At 44.3% G+C, this 20,373-nt stretch overlaps 2 protein-coding genes and 1 long non-coding RNA gene across 16 annotated transcripts in view; 2 read left to right on the top strand and 1 right to left on the bottom strand.

Moving 5' to 3' along the window:
- Window positions 1–8,596, top strand: part of LOC111834079 (protein scribble homolog) — a 45,987-nt gene extending 37,391 nt beyond the window's left edge. For 8 of the 14 annotated variants that reach the window (XM_023793000.2, XM_023792996.2, XM_023792998.2 and 5 more), the window contains 9 exons: window positions 85–283; window positions 421–510; window positions 781–930; window positions 1,535–1,674; window positions 1,806–1,843; window positions 2,591–2,652; window positions 4,728–4,779; window positions 5,615–5,648; window positions 6,482–8,596. In XM_023793000.2, the coding sequence (XP_023648768.2) occupies window positions 85–283; window positions 421–510; window positions 781–930; window positions 1,535–1,674; window positions 1,806–1,843; window positions 2,591–2,652; window positions 4,728–4,779; window positions 5,615–5,648; window positions 6,482–6,618 (902 nt within the window). In that variant the 3' untranslated portion in view covers window positions 6,619–8,596. Of the gene's footprint in view, window positions 1–84; window positions 284–420; window positions 511–780; window positions 931–1,534; window positions 1,675–1,805; window positions 1,844–2,590; window positions 2,666–4,727; window positions 4,780–5,614; window positions 5,649–6,481 lie in introns of all 14 variants that reach the window. The other 6 variants (XM_023792987.2, XM_023792994.2, XM_023792991.2 and 3 more) reach the window with 6 other exon arrangements.
- A 479-nt stretch (window positions 8,597–9,075) lies between these two features.
- Window positions 9,076–12,735, bottom strand: LOC111834082 (uncharacterized). Its single transcript, XR_002835906.2, has 3 exons — window positions 11,709–12,735; window positions 10,015–11,439; window positions 9,076–9,090 (listed from the first exon to the last, which is right to left on the bottom strand). It is a non-coding gene; the product is annotated as an uncharacterized lncRNA (long non-coding RNA).
- A 105-nt stretch (window positions 12,736–12,840) lies between these two features.
- Window positions 12,841–20,173, top strand: klhl18 (kelch-like family member 18). The gene is made up of 10 exons (XM_023793001.2): window positions 12,841–13,087; window positions 15,032–15,162; window positions 15,569–15,709; window positions 15,858–16,056; window positions 16,542–16,702; window positions 16,820–16,956; window positions 17,111–17,333; window positions 17,504–17,608; window positions 18,050–18,161; window positions 18,320–20,173. Exons 1-10 carry the CDS (start codon window positions 12,959–12,961, stop codon window positions 18,704–18,706), a joined length of 1,725 nt encoding a protein of 574 aa, XP_023648769.1. The 5' UTR covers window positions 12,841–12,958; the 3' UTR covers window positions 18,707–20,173.
- Window positions 20,174–20,373: the final 200 nt, after the last annotated feature.

Raw genomic sequence — 20,373 nt, 5'->3', positions numbered from 1 at the left:
TTTGGCCACTTGGACTAACTGAAAGATCCAGCCTGTTAAGTTTAATAAGTTCCGCTTCTGCTGTCCATCTGCCTGTCATACCAGCCCGATGGATTCAGCAGCATTCCCAGCGGTACCTACTAAATGAGGATGAAGACGATGAAGAGGAGATAGTCCTGGCCAGGAAGATGGCTGAAATAAGGGCCCAGGGCAAGGATCTGTTGGATGGAGTAGCGTACAAGACTCCTGAAAAAGAACTGACTGGGCCATCGCCCCAGATCTGTGGCACCCCGTCCATTACCGGGTACGGCCTTAAGACCCTTGCGTTAATGCACAGCCGCCCTTAACATCCTTGTGTTAATGCACAGCCGCTTGGCACAGCTGCTGATGTTCAGCCTCTGTGTGCATGGGGCACGCCATAATCACAGTCGGCCTTTTCAGGCCCTTGTTCTTGGACAGGAATGGATCTCCTCAGAGGGACTCGCTTGACGGCAGCTCGAAACTGGAGCAGAGACCCAATTCTTTGACGGGGTAACATTTTCTAGACATTTTTCAGAATGTGCTTGGTGAATGACATTGATCAGTATCAATAACATAAGCTTTTCCTTTAGAAAGTGCTTGAACTACAGCATGATACAGTCTCAGAAACTGCTTAAACACGCTCATTTTCAGAAGAGAACTGAAACCTCGCTCTTGTATGAAACCTAAATACATGCAGTACAAGCAGGCGCTTGCTTCGAGATTCGATTGAGATGATAGCTTTGCACGTGCGCAGGGCTCTTAGATGTTTGTCGTTAACAGAAGCTTGAAGCCTCTATATCTCGACGAGTCCAGCCCCCCCTTCCACCTGTGGGACCCCGAACTGCAGGCCGGCACCTCTGACAGGGAGCTGTCGTCTGCAGAGAAGCGAGCGATGGAGGTGGAGAAAAGGGCCAGGTGGAGAGCAGAAAGGTAGCCAGCTGGTACACAGGACACACAACACACCTGATATTCAGGCATCACACGGCCCTGGATGGATGGAGAGGTGTTTCTCACTGGACCTGTCTGTGTGTGGCCAGCTCAGCCCATGTTGGCTGGTTTTCCTGGATGTGTCGTGGGCAGTGACCAACCAAACCTAGACACGGGTTATATTGTGGTAATAGTGGGACCCAAACCCTACTTCCATATAAAGCCCATTTTACGCATTACAAGCCCAAAGTGATGAAAATATTAGACATTTTAGACCATTCTATGGACAGATTGTCTATTCCCTGCTAGGGTAAATCTCCCGTTACTCAGGGTGATGTCGTAGCCTGTAGGTCGGCACTGTGTTCCCACGCCTCCATGGTTGTGGATGTGACTCCCTCCCTGCTTCTTGGTGTGTTTGGTTCTGGGGTTATGCGGTACCAGGTATAGTTTATAAGTGTGGCTTCTTTGGCTGGGGCATTGGGATGGAGCGGGGCAGGCACTTGCTTTTTCTGAGATCTTCCGCGTCACCTCTCCCACCTTCACTGCTCTGTCGTCTCACATGTCCCCTGACATCACCCCCCCACGCCCCCCCTGCCCCTCTTCCCAGGATGAAATCTCTGGAGCAGGATGCCCTCAAAGCGCAGATGGTCATCGCCAAGTCACGGGACGGCAAGAAACCCGGCGCTCTGGACCGGCTAGCCGACTCGCCATCGCCTGCCTCCACAGGCTCTCCCACCCCCCTGGAGGGTCAGTCTGTGCTTCTGTAATACCCCCAATGCTCCTAATCACATTAGCCAGAAATGAGCGGACGCTACTTTTGTGCTCTTGCTGTTGGATAGAAGCTCTTGATTATCTTTCCTGTTCATCTCTGTCTACAGATTTCAGTCCTCAAAGTGTCAGATCACCAGGTAGACAGGTAAGATCTGATTATTGTATTTCCCCGCCACCACAAAATATACCCAAGAAACTTTGTCAGCTTGTAACTTTGGGTCATACTGTTGTTTTTGGGGCGATGGTTGTGCTTCTGAGTCTTCATGTTCACAGTCAGACACACTGAAGCAGTAAGGCTGATTTACCACATAAACATTACTGAATGCTACAAGCTAACTTTACTGCTTCTGAGTTTTTTTTAGAAAGCTGCTCAGTTCATCCTTTGAGGATGTGTACGCCCCCCTACCTTTTCCCCTCCCTCCTTCCCTCTAGTGTCCCTCCATTCTGGAAGCTATTCCCACATCCAATAGCCGATGTGAGAGGTGAGGGAGAATGAGGAGTAGTGAGGCATTTTTGTCTTTGCGTGCCTCCGAACCAGGCCATAGATAAACGCTCACGTGTGAAATGAAACCACCGTTCCGCAGCCTTGTGTATTTTAGCACGTACAAAAGCAACATTTGTCACGTCATGTAGAATTATTCAGTTGGAATTGTTATTGTAACCTTTGTCATTGTCACCTGGAAGATCTTACAGGAGATATGACACAGTTGAATTCACTATCCCCATGTTACCATGGTAACTGTCCACAGCTCCTAACAGCACTAAGCTTTAGCCCTGCCCACATCACGTGTAAGCCCCGCCCACACAACACTTGGCGCTTCAGCCCTGCCCCATGAGCCACATCGCTCCACTCCACCTTTCTTCATTCATTCCTATTTGCTGTCCCTTCTAGTCCCTGACAGAAAAGAAGTTTGACTACCGACAGTTCGCTGCAATCCCTTCTTCCAAACCTGTGTACGACATCCAGGTATCCCTGCATGCTCAGTGTCTGGGTGCCCTCATTGCTGCTCCCAGGCTCGCCTGTCCCGCAAGCCTCCGGATGACTGGACTGTGGATGCCTTTGCTTTCTGGGCCCTGTATGGCAGCCGTGTCACAATTAGCGCTGTTTTCCCTTCCATTTTGGCACTGTGTTTCTCGGGCTTGGGGAATGTGTCAGGTTTTTTTTCTGCCCTATTGTATGCTTTCTTGGGAACACCAGACTCTCTCCAGCTCCCGTTTCCATTAGGATCTTAATGCCGGCCATAAATCAGGTCACGCAGTAAATGAGGGCATTTATAATGAGCCTTTTGCTGTTGATAAAAGGCTTCACAAGGACGGCAGCTGCTAGAGGGGGTCGGCATCTCGAGGCCACGGGCGGATTGTCTGTCTTCCTCTTTCTGTCCATCTGAATTCCTCTGCGCTGAGCTGCCTGTCACTGTTGTCAGCCTGCTTTGGTGTTTGTCTATCTGGCACTGTGTACGTAAATGCTGTTCCACACCTGTAAGGCTGCCTGGCAGTCCTGTACCCTCATTTTATACTGAAATGTTCTTTGCATTCAGGTTCTGAATTTTAAAATCATGTGATGTTTGTCCACAAAGAGGTGGGCGGCTATGTGTGATGTTCTGACTTTGCTTCTTCTAAAAGCAGAAGGTAACCTCTTGTTGTATTTAGGGCTGCACAATATCACATTCGGGTTACGTGGCGCATGCCCAATAATCACCATCGCTATAGATGATGGCCATAAACTTGTGTCCAGACACCAGCTTTTCTGTGTTATACGGGCATTTACTTACACAAACAATTTGATAAGCAGATTAGTAGTGCACCTAAAATATTAATATGAGGCGTATTGTGATGCCCAAAAGTTAGCGATGTGTATAAATTCGACGTATCCTTATGTTTAATGAACTTGTCGGTCTTTAAACTGCAAAAAGTACCGTCACACCACCAACATCTTTTTACCTCGTTTATCCACATGGTCTCCTCTTTCTAAAGACGTCATGGCTGCTGATCTGTCCCTTTCTTAACCGCCACTTCAGCGCTTATCGCTTCCATGATCTACCGAAGCAGTCGCATGTGCCGTGCTCCTTTATCCCAATTTAATAAACATAAGGATACATTGAATTTATACGGAGTACTAACTTATGAGCATCACATTACGCCTCTCATTTATATTTTAGGTATACTACTAATCTGCTTACCAAACTGTGGCCTTAAATAAATGTCTGTATAGTAGTAAAACCTGAGTCAAATGTTTACGCCGGTCATGTAAAGCCCTGGTGATTATTGCCCATGCCCGTATAACCTTGTTTATATCATGACGTGATATCATGCAGTCCTAGTTCCATTCTTAAGATGGATATCCTGCTTGAATGCCTTTTTTAAACGTGATATTTATACATTTATTCTCTAGGATAGCAGCAATTATGTAGATGATATTAAGCAGGTAGGCAAATGATATTTAGCTCAATTTGAAATGGGATTAACGGTGATTAGCCCACGGGGTGCTGGCAGTGCCTGGATCTGCCCGTCCATCTTTGGTGGGCGTCTCCCGGCGCTGTGAGCAGCTTCTGTTTATGCGCCGAGTGGCAAAGCGGCTCCGGTGTGCTGGAGCTGCATCAGCCGCAGCCCTTACTTGGCGTCCCTGGCTTCCAGTGTTACTATCTGTGGCTGTTTATAAATACAGATTCCTCAGTGGACTTCTGCCTCAATTCATAAGTATTGATAGTCAGACAGCCTCTGGGTCACGGCGCTCCAGAAGGCCGAGCCGCCGGCGGATGAGAGGGTCCAGTGGTTTGCTAATTCAGCCATCACTGTGGCTATGGGTGCAGTTCATTTATGCTTATCTACTTGGTGTCTTGACGGGAAGTGGTATAATATGTGGTGGCTAAGAGACCACTTTGCCTTAGGACAGCTGTGCATTTGGATGCGAAATGCTGCTTGGGAAGGTTATTTTAGCTAAATAATTTGTGGATAAAAAGAAAACTAAACAGGCAGATGCTGAAGTGAAGTCCGTTCTTCTCCTCTGCTCATGCTATCTTCTCTTGCAGGCCCCAGATACCGCAGACAACAATTGCTGTATTGATGGCTCCGGTAGTTATGGTGAGTATTGACTGGTTAAACCGTTCACAGTATTGATATTAGTTGTAATTTTGTCAGTATACAATGCTCACAGAAAGTTTTGGAATGCTTGCTTAATTCTGTAGTAAATTTTCTTTGTCATAATTCAGTTCTGTTCTCGCCATTTTGCTATTAATTGCAATTGTAGTCACTGTCTCCCAAAAGAATACTAAACACAAATGTGTTACTTTAAAGGTGTTACTAATTACAAAGTGTCCAATGATGACCGATTGTCAATTAACTTTTTAACTCAGAACAGCTCATTTAGAACTATAATTTGGGTGTCAGTTTATTACTACTTTAAATGAATGTTTTACTTCTGGTTGTTTCTAATATGATAGATGTTCTTTTTGAACAAATTAATGAAGTAATTATTTTTTTTATAAAACCAATTACTTTGCAATATTTTTACTGAACTAAGCAAGTGTCCCAGTAATTTCTGTGAGCGCAGTATGTGGTGTTGAATAGCTAAGCTGAAACCACAGTGATGTGGATGTAAAAGTATCACCAACACCAGGGTCATCAGTGAATCACTTTAATGCTGCTACCATAAGCAAGTAACACTATTGATTATTCATCATTTTGATTTGTACTGGTTACTATGATTACTGACAACTGGATTGTGTGAATACTTGTGAGTGCTTGTAAATTTTACAGGCATTTGTTCATCAGTAGTCAGATACTGGTCATTGATGCTCTGCGGTGTATTGTTTTTAGAAACAAGCTAGACCTTTGTCCCTAAACAATTGGCGTTTCCTATCCCATATAACTCACATTTATTTTTGACTCAATCGCATTTTCGTTATCTCTGATCCAGGCGACACCCTTGGATAAACAGCTGTCAGACTTTGGTAGGATTTGAATGCATTTCTCCGTGTCCTCAAATGGGAGAGCTCTTCAGTAATTTCCCTTGTTTTTCTTGGCTTCCTGGTGTGGGTGTATTTGGCTAAAGTATCTACAGTTTGTGACTTATGGGGATACATACAGTACATGTACAATATACAGCACACTGTTCCACATGTGATTCTGAGCTGATTGATCCATTTGATATTAGCACACACATCCTGGGAGCAGTTGGTGTACCATGGTAAATCAAGGTAGTGGCTGGTGGTGATTCCATTGGGGCTTCCTTGCCAATCGAGTAGTGCTGCATTAAAGATGACACGCATTTCCCATCAGCTCCTGGGGCACCAAGACTAACTTTCATCTTCTCATAATGGCCTCTGATATTTTAACTTTATCCATGGCATTAATAGCCATTGAAATGAAAATTATAAAACCAGCTTTCTGATCATTAATCAGTTATGAACTAATGAGAATCTTGAAAACCTAACTGCTTATTTGACAGGCCCAGGGAACTCTGGGAATGTCGTCATTGGTGGTGCTTGGGTCTCGTTATGCTTTTAAACTATCAGGGTGACTGGCACGGATGTGTCGTCACACTGATTTTGACTCATTTTTTTGAGAGGTCCTTGTCAGTCTGTTACGTAAGGCAAGAAGCCTCCTTGCGGTTTGGTGTTGGTTTAATTGTGGTAAGACGCAGGCATCACTGTGACCTCACAGCACTGGATCGAAACGTCGCTTTAAAACATGCAGTTTCACACTTCTTTAAAGACAGTGTGATGTCATGAAATTAATAAACTGATCTATATGGACGATCGTATCTCTTTTTACTTATTATTAGGACCCCTTGAGGACCTCGATTCCGAGCTGCCCGTTTCACTGCCCGAAGCGTCAGCCCTGGAGGAAATGGCTCTGTACAGTAATAAGAGCAAACTAAGACAAGGCCGGTGCAGCCTGGACACAGCTGTGCCTACGTAACACCACAGAGGCCCTAACTGCAAAAACCCATGAAGATCCTGTCACAAGTGCAGGCAGGCACTGCAGCCGTCAGACCACGCAAGGTGCAGCAGAAGCATCACTGCCTGACACAATGACAGTGTGTCACACAGCAAAGCTGCAGTTTCAGCATAGGTGCTGGTATGGGGGGATTACCATAGTTACACATCCCCCCCACCCCACTGTGGGAGGCCTCTGCTTTAAATTTCTTTTTTTATTTAAAACAAATACAAGGAGGGTCCACCAAACTGTTTTCTTTTTCAGTTTGGATTTTAGTTGCTGTTTTTTTCCTTTCCTTTTTATTATTATTGTTGTTATTATTATTATTATTATTAATGACTATTCTGTGGAAGAATACAAGAAAGTTATATGCTAAAAAAGTTATATGTTAAATTGTATTTTTGTAAATGGTACAAGGATGTGGGAGTCTGACACACAGCCGGACGCTGTCGTTCAGGTCACCATTCCTGCGGCGGTCCTGTGTTACTAAGAGCAGAAGGGGTGCATTAGTGTGACTGTAGGCTGGGTGCAAACGTTGAGCAGTTAGCATCCCAGTCTGGTCATATTGCAGCTGAACGCTTTTAAGATGCCATGGTCCCCATCTGGGATTTCATATCACACTTTGATGTATTTCATAGAGGGAGACACCTGTAACCCTCTTTACTGAAGGTTAGAAGCATAAAGCTTCCAGAACTACCAACTAGCTGGAGAAGGGCAGTATTCTCCCTTTCTTCCATAGACAAAATCTGGACACACCTGTTTTAATGCATTTGTCTCTATTTTAGCTGTTATTCACCTTATAGTAAAAAGCTTCAAGACAATGAAATAATACATAGCAAATATTGCAACGACCAAGAGAAGTGTTCAACATCTCATTCTGTTCAAAATTGAGACTATTCAGAACAGCCACCTTTTGCTTTGATGACAGCATTGCAGACTCTTGGCGTCCTTTCAGCCAGCTGCCACATGTAGCTACCTGCTAAGCTTCTTCTACATTCCAGGAGCTTCCAGTTCTGGGCACAGGTTGGCTACCTTGCTGTTACTCTTCAATCCAATTCATCCCAAACTGGCTCATCCGTCACTGCACTCCATCTCATTCTGTGTTCACAAGGTAATTCTTACTACATGACCCTAAGCAACCCTTCAGGTTATCTTGTTGAAAAACAAATGATTTCCAGTAGGTGTCCAGATTTTTACTGGTACTGCATGTCGGATTTGTTTTCAGGGATTCAGTTTATGACTATATCGCGCCTTTCACAACAGAGTCAGCCCAAGGCGCTTTACATGATTGTGTTGTACTAAGCCTTTCCAGATTAACTGTGTGTTACCATGTCTGTATATGTACCATTCTGAACTTGTCAAAGGGTTAAAATGCATAATTTACTTTTCCGGCCCCAAAATACTAGGTCCTACGTATTTGTGGTGGAGGTACTTTTTATTTATTTATTTTTTTTTAATCTGAAGCCAATTTGTGAATAATGTACAGGTACTGGATTTTAAAAGACTCATAGTTTTTGGATTAGAATTAATACAGATTTCAGATGAGATGGTCATTTTCAACAATCTTTCTTTGTGCATATCTCCAGCTTTAAAGTTTACACTTATAATCAGCTGTTTGTTAAATTACCCTGCTATCTCAAGGGCAGAAATTGTTTTTGAATTTAATTTTACTAATCTTAGCTTTTTTTTGTTCTTGCCAAATGAAATTCAGCTGCAATGTTTTTTTTTTTTAATTCTGGGTAATTTTAAATGTTGATTTATGACACTACATTTTATATTATAGTTTTGATTGTTGCTCTTTCTTTTCATTGAATTCTCATTGAGAGCTTTCGTTTTAAAAGGGTGAGAGGTGAAAGGTGACTGCCGGGAACTGTAGTTCATTCAAGACTGTAACTAGTGAATTTGTACAACCAAAGAAGTCTATTTTGTGGATCAGCAAATAAAGTTTACTTTTCATTGAGCTGATGTCCGCAAACTTCTCAGAGATTCAGAAACCGTATAGTTTAAACTTCTCTGATTTTATAGTACACAACTATCCTTGTAGAACCTGATTTTTTCAGTACAGTCTGTTGGCATTTAACATGCAATGAGAGGTCAGGGGTAGCCTTAATTAGCCAAAGAGAAAAGACTAAGTTATTGGATGGGTTTCTCTTGTCAGAAATTTTGGTCAACTGTCCTATATATTGTTAAGTTTCATGGACCGATTTCTCCAAGTCATTACCCATATTCATAAAATTCACTGCATAACTATCTGTGCACGTGTACTGCATTAATGCCAATGGGAAGTGAGCCTTTATAGTAACAATCAGCCAGATACATACCCAGAAGATTCTGTCCTCGTTTGAAGGTCCCGGTGAGCTCTTAGTGCACGATTTCCGTCACGGTCACCAGCATTTGTGAAAAATTGAGAATGCTCAATATCCTTTTTTATTGATGTTTTCTGCTTCAGGATAGCTGTAAAAAGAAGAATGTATAACCCACTATAACTCAGTTTCAATAGGAATATTGATTGAAAATGAGTAATGACTATTAGGGCAAATACAGAAAGAATCCTTGTGCTGACACACATACACAGACGCTCCTCTACTTACGAACTTTCAACTAAGGAACTTTCAGACATACAAACGTAGAGGACTGTAAATCCAAATTGTGTTTGTTGGGCTCCCGTTTCCTGTCCGCAACATCAATTTTTTTTTCTGTGCACCAATTCAGCCTAGTACGACTTCTGGCCACTAAACCAGACATGCAGCAGTGTAGCGTGCGTACTCCCAGCATCCTCCCAGCATCCTCCCCTCACTTGCTCTCTGTAGGTGAGTGCAAGCTGGCTGTGAAGGACAGCCGCCTATAGCAGCACCCAGGGAGCTGGGGGTTAAGGGCCTTGCTCAGGGACCCACAGATCAGCTCAAACCAGTGACCTTATGATCACAGGCACCAAAGCTTAGCCCACTGAGCCACACGCTGCCCATTTATGGAAATTTTTCTTTAAAAAAAAGGTAATTACATCTGTAATTAAATACATATCAGTAAAGCAAGATCCATAATATCGATTTATCAAGGTAACATTTATTAAAATCATGCCGATTAGGAAACATCACTACCAAGCTACATATATGGTTATATGGAAAAATAAGAGTTCATTGTTTAATTAAAGGGTGATGTTTTTATTTTATTCTTCAATATAAAGATACCGAAACCTTACCACTACCTTGGCCCAAAAACTCAGATACATACCAAACCGTGGGTAAACTGTACTAGTCTTTATACAATTTTTTGTGTATAAAACAAGTTAAACGTTGTAATATGAAGAATTAAATGGTTTAGATACAAATGAAGATTGTGTTCTACACAAGTCTTTTACATGGCTTCATTTCTACTCACCTTGAGAACGTTTGATGCTTGTCCAACCTTCGAAGAAAAATTGAAGAAAGCCCGCCAATAGTACATTAATTTATTTGCAAGAGTGATACATGATTGGTTAATTTCAGTGGTCTCATGTGCAGCGGGACTTCACCAATTTCACCAGTCACCACCAAGATTTCAACTGAAGGCAAGACTTAGTTCAGCAACTTTGAGAGATGCTGATACCATAATGTCATGCATTAGATCAGGGGAGGGCAACCTTATCTGCAAAGGGCCGATGTGTATGCAGGTTTTCGCAGCAACTCCCTAATTAGATTACTAATTAGAGAACTGATTGGCTGAAGAGTCCTCACACCTGGGTTTGAACAGCTAACCTAATGGTTATCCCAAAAACCTACATACACATTGGCCCTTTGTGGATAAGATTGCCCAGCTATGCATTAGATTAACATGACATCCAGTATGAATGATTGAGAGTTAATCACTGAAGTACATATGAGAACAGATAACTATAGCTTTAAGCAAATTCTAAGCTTAAGGAATGTACTTCCACTGATACAGGATATTGTTGTGTGAATACGTATTCCACACACTGACAGAAGAGATTTTGTCAACATTTCATGTATTGTGTACAAAATGACATTCAATATGTAAAAGCATGAAAAGTGCTTTCAATGGCATTAACATAGAAATTTCAAATGAAATTAAAAGAAAGTAAACGAACAGGATTTGCAATAGGAGAACGAACTTTATGTTCACAAGAATAAACCCATTAAGGGCCAATGTGGGCCCCATATATTCAGGTTTTCTGGGCTGCCCATCTGAACACCATTTATGCTTTCCTGGGCAGCCCAAATGAGCCCCAGTCACAACCCACATACCAACCCACTCGGAGCCCATGCCCAGTTAGAGTGGTCATGTCGGCTGGTTAGCCACAGACCTAATTATATTCTTAGCCTTCAACATAGTGATAAGCTGCAATGCTACCTAAGGTACATATTCATACAGCCAAGGCTAACATAAGATACAGAAACTTTGAGGTTAACATAAGGTGCATATTCATACAACCAAGGCTGACATAAGATGCAGATTCACAAACTTCGAAGCTAACATAAGGTGCAGATACATGCTTATTTTGGTTACACTGTGCAGCAGTAATTGCATTCTCTAAAGGATACAAGGTCACAATCTCTACAGGTTACATTAGCATCTTCTGGTTACATCTTAATAGTGTCCTAATGATTACATTCTCTATGTGTTATACAGTGCTATATAATATTCCATATTTTTGATGGCCTGGGAACATCCATCTTCCCCTTCAACCAAGAGGTTTTCACTGAGGTTCAGGTTTGGAGATTGGACTGGCCATGACAGGGTCTTGATCTTGTGGTCCTCCATCCACATCTTGATTGACCTGGCTGTGTGGCATGGAGCATTGTCCTGCTGGAAAACCCAATCCTCAGAATTAGGGAACATTGGTCAGAGCAGAAGGAAACAAGTTCTCCTCCAGGACCATCTTGTACATGGCATGATTCATGCATCCTTCACAAAAATCTTCTCCATTCCAGCCTAGCTAAAGCACCCCCAGATCATCACCGATCATCCACCAAGTTTCACAGTACATGCGAGACACTGTGGCTTGTAGGCCTCTCCAGGTCTCAGTCTATGCATTAGATGACCAGGTGATGGTAAAAGCTGAAAAGTGGACTCACCAGATAAGAAAACCTTACTCCAGTCCTCTATGGTCCAATGCTTATGGTCTTCTGCAAACCTCAGCCTGGCTCCTCTTTGCTTCTCTTTGATGGTCGGCTTTTTTCTAGCTTTGCACGACTTCAACCCCGCCTGCCGTAGCCTGTTTCGAACCGTCCTCGCTGTGCACTTAACCCCAGCTGCCATTTGCCATTCTCTTTGTAGGTCACTTGATGTCATCCTGCGGTTGTTGCGTGACATTCGAAGGAGCTGACGATCATCCCGCTCAGTGGAGAGTCGTTTTCGCCCTCTGCCAGTCTGTAACTCTGTGGTCCCAAATGTCTCTGCCTTGACCTTGTTCTTATGAACTGCCGTCTTTGAAATTTTGAGGATGGAAGCAACCTGACGCTCACTGAATCCCTCTGCTAGCAAAGCCAGAATTTCACCCTTCTTTTCCTCACTCAGATTTTTTCTTTTGAACTCATTTGGCATGATGAATAGATATTTTTGTATTCCAATTAAATTTAAGTTACTACTTGCACTGTTTTTGCCATCCAGACTGGTGCTATTTCAAGAGAATATGGATGACCACAGCAGGGAAGATGTACATTTGTAATTTTAGAAAATGTAACTAACCTACGAAATGCAAAACACTGGAAATCACACGTGACTTGGTTAATAAATGACGTTGCTTTAAAACATGGTCATTTAAACAAAAATCTGAACGTTAATCACCTCTCGCCTTCACAAGAACATCTGTATGCGCCACAAAGTAAACGTTTTCTATTCGTAATTATAACCGTGCGCGATAGCCGGCTGTTTGTATTAATCTGTTGAGATGTAATCTCTTGTTGAAGGGGATAATCCTGCTTCCTATTCATATAACAATGATAATAAGCGCTGCCACCGCTGTGCCTCGTTCAGATGTGCGCAGTGTAAGGATGGGCTGCTATACGGCTCTGGTTTCCACCATTTTGCAGTTTTGATTTTTTAAATATATTACATCAACAGAACAAAAGATCTAAGAGAAGCACGGGTACGGTGTCCTATGAGGCTCATATCGATTTAGGTTGTTCAACTAAGCAAAAAAGCTTTAATGAAACGCTTGTACGGTATCCTGTGAGGATCATCTCTCCTTCGTTGGGCGATTTGAAATGTCTTAACAATAGAGCAAAAAGCAGATCTTTATAGAAACGCGGCTACGGTGTCCTGCGAGGCTCAGTCCTCTTTCGTTAGGCGATTTAGATTCGTTAGGTGGCCTCTGTTAGTTAAGATGGGAGATATGATTTTCGAAGAACTGGAAGATTTGGTGCATTTCTCCGTCCACGACCTGCCTAATCGGGGCTACGCGGTGATGGAGGAAATCAGACGACAGGGGAAACTCTGCGATGTCACCCTGAAGGTGAGACATCAACCCGGCCCTGGCTATCGTTTGTCATTTAAAAACGGGCTTTTCGCGTATCCACCCTTTACGGGGGTCGCCGGGTATAATCGCGTTTGTAACTTTCCAGTTCTGTTGAGCAACGGGTGTCACCGGGTGGCCATTTCTAAGGAAGAGTCTTGGCGCCGGGGATCGCGGTCATTAATTATCGGTTTGTAATTATTCGTCTTTACTGCGGAAGAAGGGCGCAGATGATACCCGTGCGGTGCCTTTTACACCGGCCTGTCTGATTTTCCTCTCTCGCTGAGTGGCTGCCTCTCATGGCCGCTTGTTTCATTCTGTCTCGTTCTGAATGACTCTGGCTGCCTCTCATGGCCACTTGATTCATTCTGTCTCGCTCCGAGTGACTCTGACCACCTGTCATGGCCACTTGTTTCTCTGCCTCTCTCTGACTCTGGCTGCCTCTCATGGCTGTATACTGGACATTCAAGATGTCTTTATTTACTGTCTATCTGACTGCCTTTTCTGAGCACACATCTGACACCTTGGACTTAAATGAATCCAGTACATTGTCTGTATATTTTGAACAAACCTGAATGGTTGTTTGTAAAAGAAAGCTGTTGTCTGTAACAGCTTGCTTTCAATTCAGCATTGAACTTAAACTGCTCTGTCTGTAGCCTTAACTGTCTGCTCCTTTGCTTTTATTTTCTTGATGCAAAGTAATTTGTAATTGGAATGGTCTTCTATCAGAAATATCCTCCATGTTTGTCTTGTGCAGTGTACTAGAAATATATTTTGAGGATTTACACAATTCATTAATTCATTTATTTGTTTATTCATTCGTTGGTTTGTTGTATAAACGTAAAAGGCTGGGAGTCACACAGCAGACCATCTTCAGACGTAAAGCCAGTGGCATCTCTTCATTCATTATGCCACAGTATCATCACCTTTTTCTGCGTGAAAGGATCTGCTGACCGCTCCTATACTTGGTTGCCCTTGACCTAATCCTAAGGATCAAAGTGCTTTGTGTTAGAAGAAATGCAGGAGCTCCTGGGCTGCTTGCGTCTGTTTCCTCTGCCGTCTTATCCTGCTTAACGGTGGATTACACGCACTGTGCCCTGTGTAACAGGCCACCCGTATCCCCTTTCTGCTTTCCCACGGGCTCAGTAATGGAGACGGACGGAGCCACAACTATATGCTCGAGCTATTGGCTGCCAGGCTTTTTACTATGTTACATCCTTTAGACGGTAGGTTCAAATAAACTGAGAAGTGCTTTAAGGCCAAATGTGACTGAGGGTAGATGAGATTTAAAATGATCTGTTCCATTCTCGTTCAGGTGGAGATGTGTCTAAATCGCCAATGCAGAGCAGCACATCTTCAGGGGGTGGTTGGCTAGTTTTGATGACTTGTCTCTTTGGCACAACAGTGTCAGATCTCAGAGTAAATGAACCAGTAAAATGTTCTGTTGAAGAGCCCACCTGGTCTGCCCACTTGTTAGCATCGTCTGGTTGCTCGTATTCCAGTGCGGCGATTCAGATCCCCAGGGATCAGGTGACGCTGAAACACTCTAAATTGTCCCTTTAACAAGCTGACATGACAACCTTCCTGCACTCCGACTTCACTGTCACTGGAGAACTGGACATAGTTCTCCTGGAACACCGTCCCCTTTTTAAATTAAGCCTGACCTTTATAAGCAGAAAGCCTCTATCCAGAGGCCTGCGTGTTACCACTCAGCGCTGTCCAATCAATGCTAATTCTCTTGTAAAACAACATGTTCGAGGTGTTAAAAGATTAATCAGCTGATAGAAAGACTGTATTGAAGAGTCATTCTTTCATCCCGCTGATGAATAATGAATGTGTGGTGTGGACATTAGGGTGACTGACGACAGGAGATTTTAGTGTTTTTCTGAGCTTCTTCTTTTAAAGTAGAAACATGGCTGTATAAACATTCCCCCGTCCCGGCAGGTCGGAGACCACAAGTTCAGTGCCCACAGGATTGTCCTGGCTGCTTCCATCCCGTACTTCCACGCCATGTTCACCAACGACATGGTGGAGTGCAAGCAAGATGAGATCATCATGCAGGGCATGGACCCCAGGTAGGCCGTGTACCACAAACTTCCCGTTTCGTTTCTCCATTTTTATGAGGCCAGGCCTGTTCACCTGTGTTCACACTAGTTAATTTCACTACTGTGGTTAATATAACTGCCATTTTACGGTAACTAATGACACGGGGAAAAAAAAATTCTGGGTGGTCAGACAAGATTTTATACTTCCTTTAAATGATTGTTTTTCAGTTTTAGTGGGACTATGTGACATGGCTCACCTTGATACATGTATAGTATATAAAATGTTGTGCTTATAATAATAAAATAATAATAATAATAATAATATTTGGTTTTTGAAGGACTGAACTCCTGATGTGCATTATTTAAGATGCAGAAATAAACTCCATTCTGCACAAGAATCTCTTGTTTGACAGCCTCTGATTGTTTCCCCTCTCAGTGCACTCGAGGCCCTGATTAACTTCGCTTATAACGGTCACGTGGCCATCGACCAGCAGAACGTGCAGTCTCTTCTGATTGGTGCCAGTTTCCTGCAGCTGCAGAATGTGAAGGACGCATGCTGCTCCTTCCTACGCGAGAGGTGAGCCCCCTTCCCCCGCCTGTACTAATCTCACCCTGACCCTAGCCTTTCCTATGCAAAACGTGGTTAGATCAGTGAAGCGGCTCACGTTTCAGTCAAATGATGGCAGCTATCTAAGTCCCACTCTTTCATTGTCTGTGCTAATAAGGTTGCATCCCAAGAACTGTCTGGGGGTGCGGCAGTTTGCGGAGACCATGATGTGCACCACGCTGTATGATGCAGCCAACAGCTTCGTTCACCAGCACTTTGTGGACGTCTCCATGTCGGAGGAGTTCCTGGCTCTGCAAGTGGAGGAACTGCTGGAGCTGGTTGGCTGCGATGAGCTCAATGTCAAGGCTGAGGAACAGGTAGAACTGGCAGGCAGCCTGGCTTCTTTGTTATGACCAGTCAAAGAATCTGGTTAAGTTCACTGGAAGTCAGTGACTCTGCTGTTTACATGTTTACATGCTGCTAGCTCTTAATGGCAGCAGTGTGTTGACTACGCAGTAAACTGAAAGTCATTAATTCGGCTTCAGAACTTTTCGTTTTGTGTTCCCCTTGAACTGACTTGGCCCTCAATTAAACCTCGGCATGTGTTCAAGGCTTAAATTCCGGTCCTCAAGGTCCGAGCCCTGGCGATTTTCCAGCCTTACTTTACCTATGAGCCACATGTGACGCGTCTGTGGCCAATCAGAATCGGTAATTATTAAACTAACTACCTGGGAGAACTGAAAACACGACCTGGATTTGGAATCGAGGGCCAGATTGAAAGAGACCTGCTTTATACCCTTTAGAATTGTGTCCCCCTTGTGCCTCCTTGCGCTGGCCTCACCCTCGATTTGTACCCGGGCAGGTGTTCGAGGCAGTGCTAGCATGGGTCCGGCACGACCAAGATCTGCGCGGCTCGCTCCTCCCAGAATTACTCGCCAAGACTCGACTGCCGCTGTGCCGCCCCCAGTTCTTGGCCGACCGCGTGCAGCAGGACGACCTGGTGCGATGCTGCCACAAGTGCAGGTGAGGTTCAGGCCACTGCCGACGCGTCTTCCCTTACCATGAAAATGAAACGTCATTTCTCAGTACATGGTGGGTTTGTGACCCCGGACTGATCTTGGAGCTGTCCTCTGTGAACAGAGACCTGGTAGACGAAGCCAAAGATTACCATCTGATGCCAGAGCGACGTCCCCACCTGCCAGCCTTCAAGACACGGCAACGATGCTGCACCTCCATCGCAGGACTCATCTATGCAGTGGGGGGGTTGAACAGTGCAGGTATCATTATCGCTGATGGGCTGAGTAGTGAACTGAGAACTCTGAAGCCCTTTCTGATTAGTCGATAGCTTGTTTGAGCAAAGAGCTGTGAGATACCAGCTTATACTGCAGTATCCAGCATCTCAACAGTATTAAAATGCTGCATCTGTTACAGGCGACTCTCTAAACGTGGTAGAGATGTTTGACCCAATTGGGAACTTTTGGGAGCGCTGTCAGCCAATGAGCACGACCCGAAGTCGAGTGGGCGTGGCAGTGGTCAACGGACTTCTGTACGCCATTGGAGGATACGATGGCCAGTCACGGCTTAGCACCGTTGAGGTTTATAACCCAGAGACGGATACTTGGACCCAGGTGGCCAGTATGAACAGCAAACGCAGGTGAGGAATTTGGTGTGGCAGAAGAATACTGACTCAACCCAATACTGTATTTGAACTTTGTTTTTTTTGGTTCTTGACTAAACTGGTCTGGCGTGTTTAGTGCTGGTACGTCCAGCTGAGTGAATGTGAAGCATGATGGTTGACACTGATTTTTTTGCGTCTCTTTGCAGTGCGATGGGCACCGTGGTGGTGGACGGACTCATCTATGTGTGCGGAGGCTACGACGGCAAGTCGTCCCTAAGCTCTGTGGAGTGCTATTCTCCCGAAGCTGACAGGTCTGTGTGCAACACTCTCTTGGATGAAGTGGAACTTCACGGCCTCTTTCACGTGGCACAATGGCCTTTTGAAACGAGATGTAACTCTTTACACCCTTCAGACCACACAGAGGGCTCAGAACATTTGTGTTTTCATTTCCCTAAATTCAGTTTAAACAGAACTTTTGCTGTGCTGGATTTAATTGAAGTTGAACTTCTTATTTTAAAGTAGAAATGCTTGATCACCTGGTGTTTTGATTCAGGAGTCATGACATTTTTGGCTGATATCGTTTGACATCCATGTTTTTATGAGACATAGTTCAGTTCAGTTTATGATAAAAAAAAAAAAAAAATCTATTCAATTTTATTTATATAGTGCTTTTAACAACAGTCATTGTCACAAAGCACTTTACATTTAACCGGCCATTTAACAGGGCATTCTTGGTATTTGAATGTTTTCAGGTGGACAGCCGTGACGGAGATGACGGCGAGTCGCAGTGCAGCTGGGGTCACGGTGTTTGATGGGAGAATTTTTGTATCAGGCGGTCATGATGGTCTTCAGATCTTCAACACGGTCAGTCAGGAATCCAGAAACATGACATAATAATGCTGAATTTTGCTGGGAAAAAAAATGTATATCTGCTACAGGTTCAGTTGTTTTATAATAAGCCTAAAGCTTAGGGATCAGGGCTAAAATGTAAATTTGATTACATGGCAAGCATCCTCCAACAGGTGGAGTACTATAACCAGCACACGGCCCTGTGGCACCTGGTGACGGGGATGACGAACAAACGGTGTCGCCATGGCGCCGCAGCCCTCGGCAGCCAGCTCTACATTGTGGGAGGATACGACGGTTCGGGATTCTTGAGCAGCGCGGAGGTGTATAGCTCTGTGGCAGACCAGTGGAGCCATCTAGTGGCCATGAACACACGCCGCAGCAGGGTCTCATTGGTAGCCAGCTGCGGCCGGTTGTATGCTGTGGGCGGCTACGACGGACAGTCTAATCTCAATTCAGTGGAGATGTACGACCCAGAGACGAACCGTTGGTCTTACATGGCTCCTATGGTGTGTCATGAGGGTGGGGTGGGAGTTGGGTGTATACCCCTCCAGCCAGCCTAGCCCTACACAAGCAGACTGTCCTTCCTTGCATTTTTCTTTTTACTATGTTTTTACTTTTTATTATCTGGTAACTTCTCCTGGACTTCCGGACGTCAGTGTAATTAATAATGTATCTATCTGATTGGCCTGCCCTCCTTCCTTGAGAGGAAGAAATAATTTGGTGCTGATTGGGCCGGTTACATTTCCGTCAGCGTCTCTGACTCACGTGTCAGGTCTGCACGGGTTTGAAGACGGTGAGTTTTCAGGACAGACGAAGAACTGAAGATGTCCCTCAAGGCTGCGTGTGGAAGACGGAGCCCAAGCGTGAGCTGAATCAGGATCTGAAGATGAGCCCCTCATCATCTCGGACCTTCCTCAGATGTATCGTCGCTGTGTAGCAGGATGGCAAGCAGGGGTGGGGGGGGGGGGAAATGAGGGCTTTCGGTCCTCAGGGTGCTGGAAATGACACCAGGGACGCCATGATGGCGCCGATGGATGATCAGCTGCTGATGAGAGGAGGTGTCGCTCATGAACTGGGAGCAAAGATTTGGGATAAAATGGTACTACTGCACCAAGGGGACCAGCGATAGGCTGACTGGTGCTGGGAGGAACATGGGATCAATTAAAGAGACTTATATGATGATCATGACCACAGCAAATGTTGGGTTTAACGTTGAAGCAGAATCATCGTTTATCATATGTAAAGGGTGCCTGTGGTGGAGGTTCTGCAAACGGCGGCTTTTGTTGGAGTTTGAAACTGACATGCAGAGTGGCGTGCTGATGTCTGTACGGGACGTGGCCTTGCTTTGTTTAGGTCCTGGAGCTGAGGATGAGAATTAGACCCAAACTTCCAGCACTTTTGTTTTCTTAGATAGCCTTTATGCCGCTGGGCGTTACATATCTTCTGATCATTCCAGGACCAAAGTGCATCACCGTGGCCGGGTCTGACTCCCACTACTTGTATCACATGCCTCTAGTTGTCAGTTTACAGACACACAAGTGTTACGGTAATGTTAATGTCTTGCTTGCTTATCTAATGATTGTCGAGGCGAGGAAGCCTGTATAGTGAAAATTCCACTCTGAGCTTGGGACTGTCAGTCTCCTTGTGTACATACAACTCTGTGTCTCTCTGCTGCACAGTATGTTGCATATTTCACATGAGTTAACTACTGTGACTTTAGAATATTGATTCCGCTGTCATTCCTGCTTTTTTATTTCTCTATAGGCATCATGATTGCAGTATTTTTACATTAAGATTTGGTACTGTACCTCAGACTTTGTATTTATTTACTTTAATATTTCAACTCTGGTTGCTGTTGTGGTGCCTAACCCTGCAAATGGATTTTTACGTCGCTATAATTCCATATGAATCTGAATGTTAGATGAACGGTGGGTCCCTCCATGCCCCACCCAAGTCTGTGTACCTACCTCTGAATAAGAGCCTGCTCTTTGTTTCCAGGTTCTTCTCATTAAAGAGTGAGAAATGTGTTGATGTCTTTTCCAGAACTAATCACTTAATGACAGACTTGGTCTTGGTTGTGTGTTCGTGGAAAGGGTAAGATTTTATATTCCATTTAAGATTTAACCACGTTCCAAAATGTGCAGGGATGATTTACGTCGGTGATCATGCAGGGTTGCCGACTTCGGTCTGCTGGATGATGTGAGATTTTCAATTCGAGGAGCTTGCA

The sequence above is a fragment of the Paramormyrops kingsleyae genome, chromosome 4 (assembly GCF_048594095.1).
Source record: "Paramormyrops kingsleyae isolate MSU_618 chromosome 4, PKINGS_0.4, whole genome shotgun sequence".
Lineage (NCBI taxonomy): Eukaryota > Metazoa > Chordata > Actinopteri > Osteoglossiformes > Mormyridae > Paramormyrops > Paramormyrops kingsleyae.
This window is presented reverse-complemented; position numbering and strand designations above follow the sequence as displayed.

Bases quoted from the DNA above. Each gene is read 5' to 3' on its own strand.
- klhl18 (XM_023793001.2), top strand. From the start codon at position 12,959: ATGGGAGATATGATTTTCGAAGAACTGGAAGATTTGGTGCATTTCTCC. The intron at 16,957-17,110 runs GTATCATTATCG...CATCTGTTACAG, and splicing joins GGGGGGGTTGAACAGTGCAG to GCGACTCTCTAAACGTGGTA. The intron at 17,609-18,049 runs GTCTGTGTGCAA...GAATGTTTTCAG, and splicing joins TATTCTCCCGAAGCTGACAG to GTGGACAGCCGTGACGGAGA.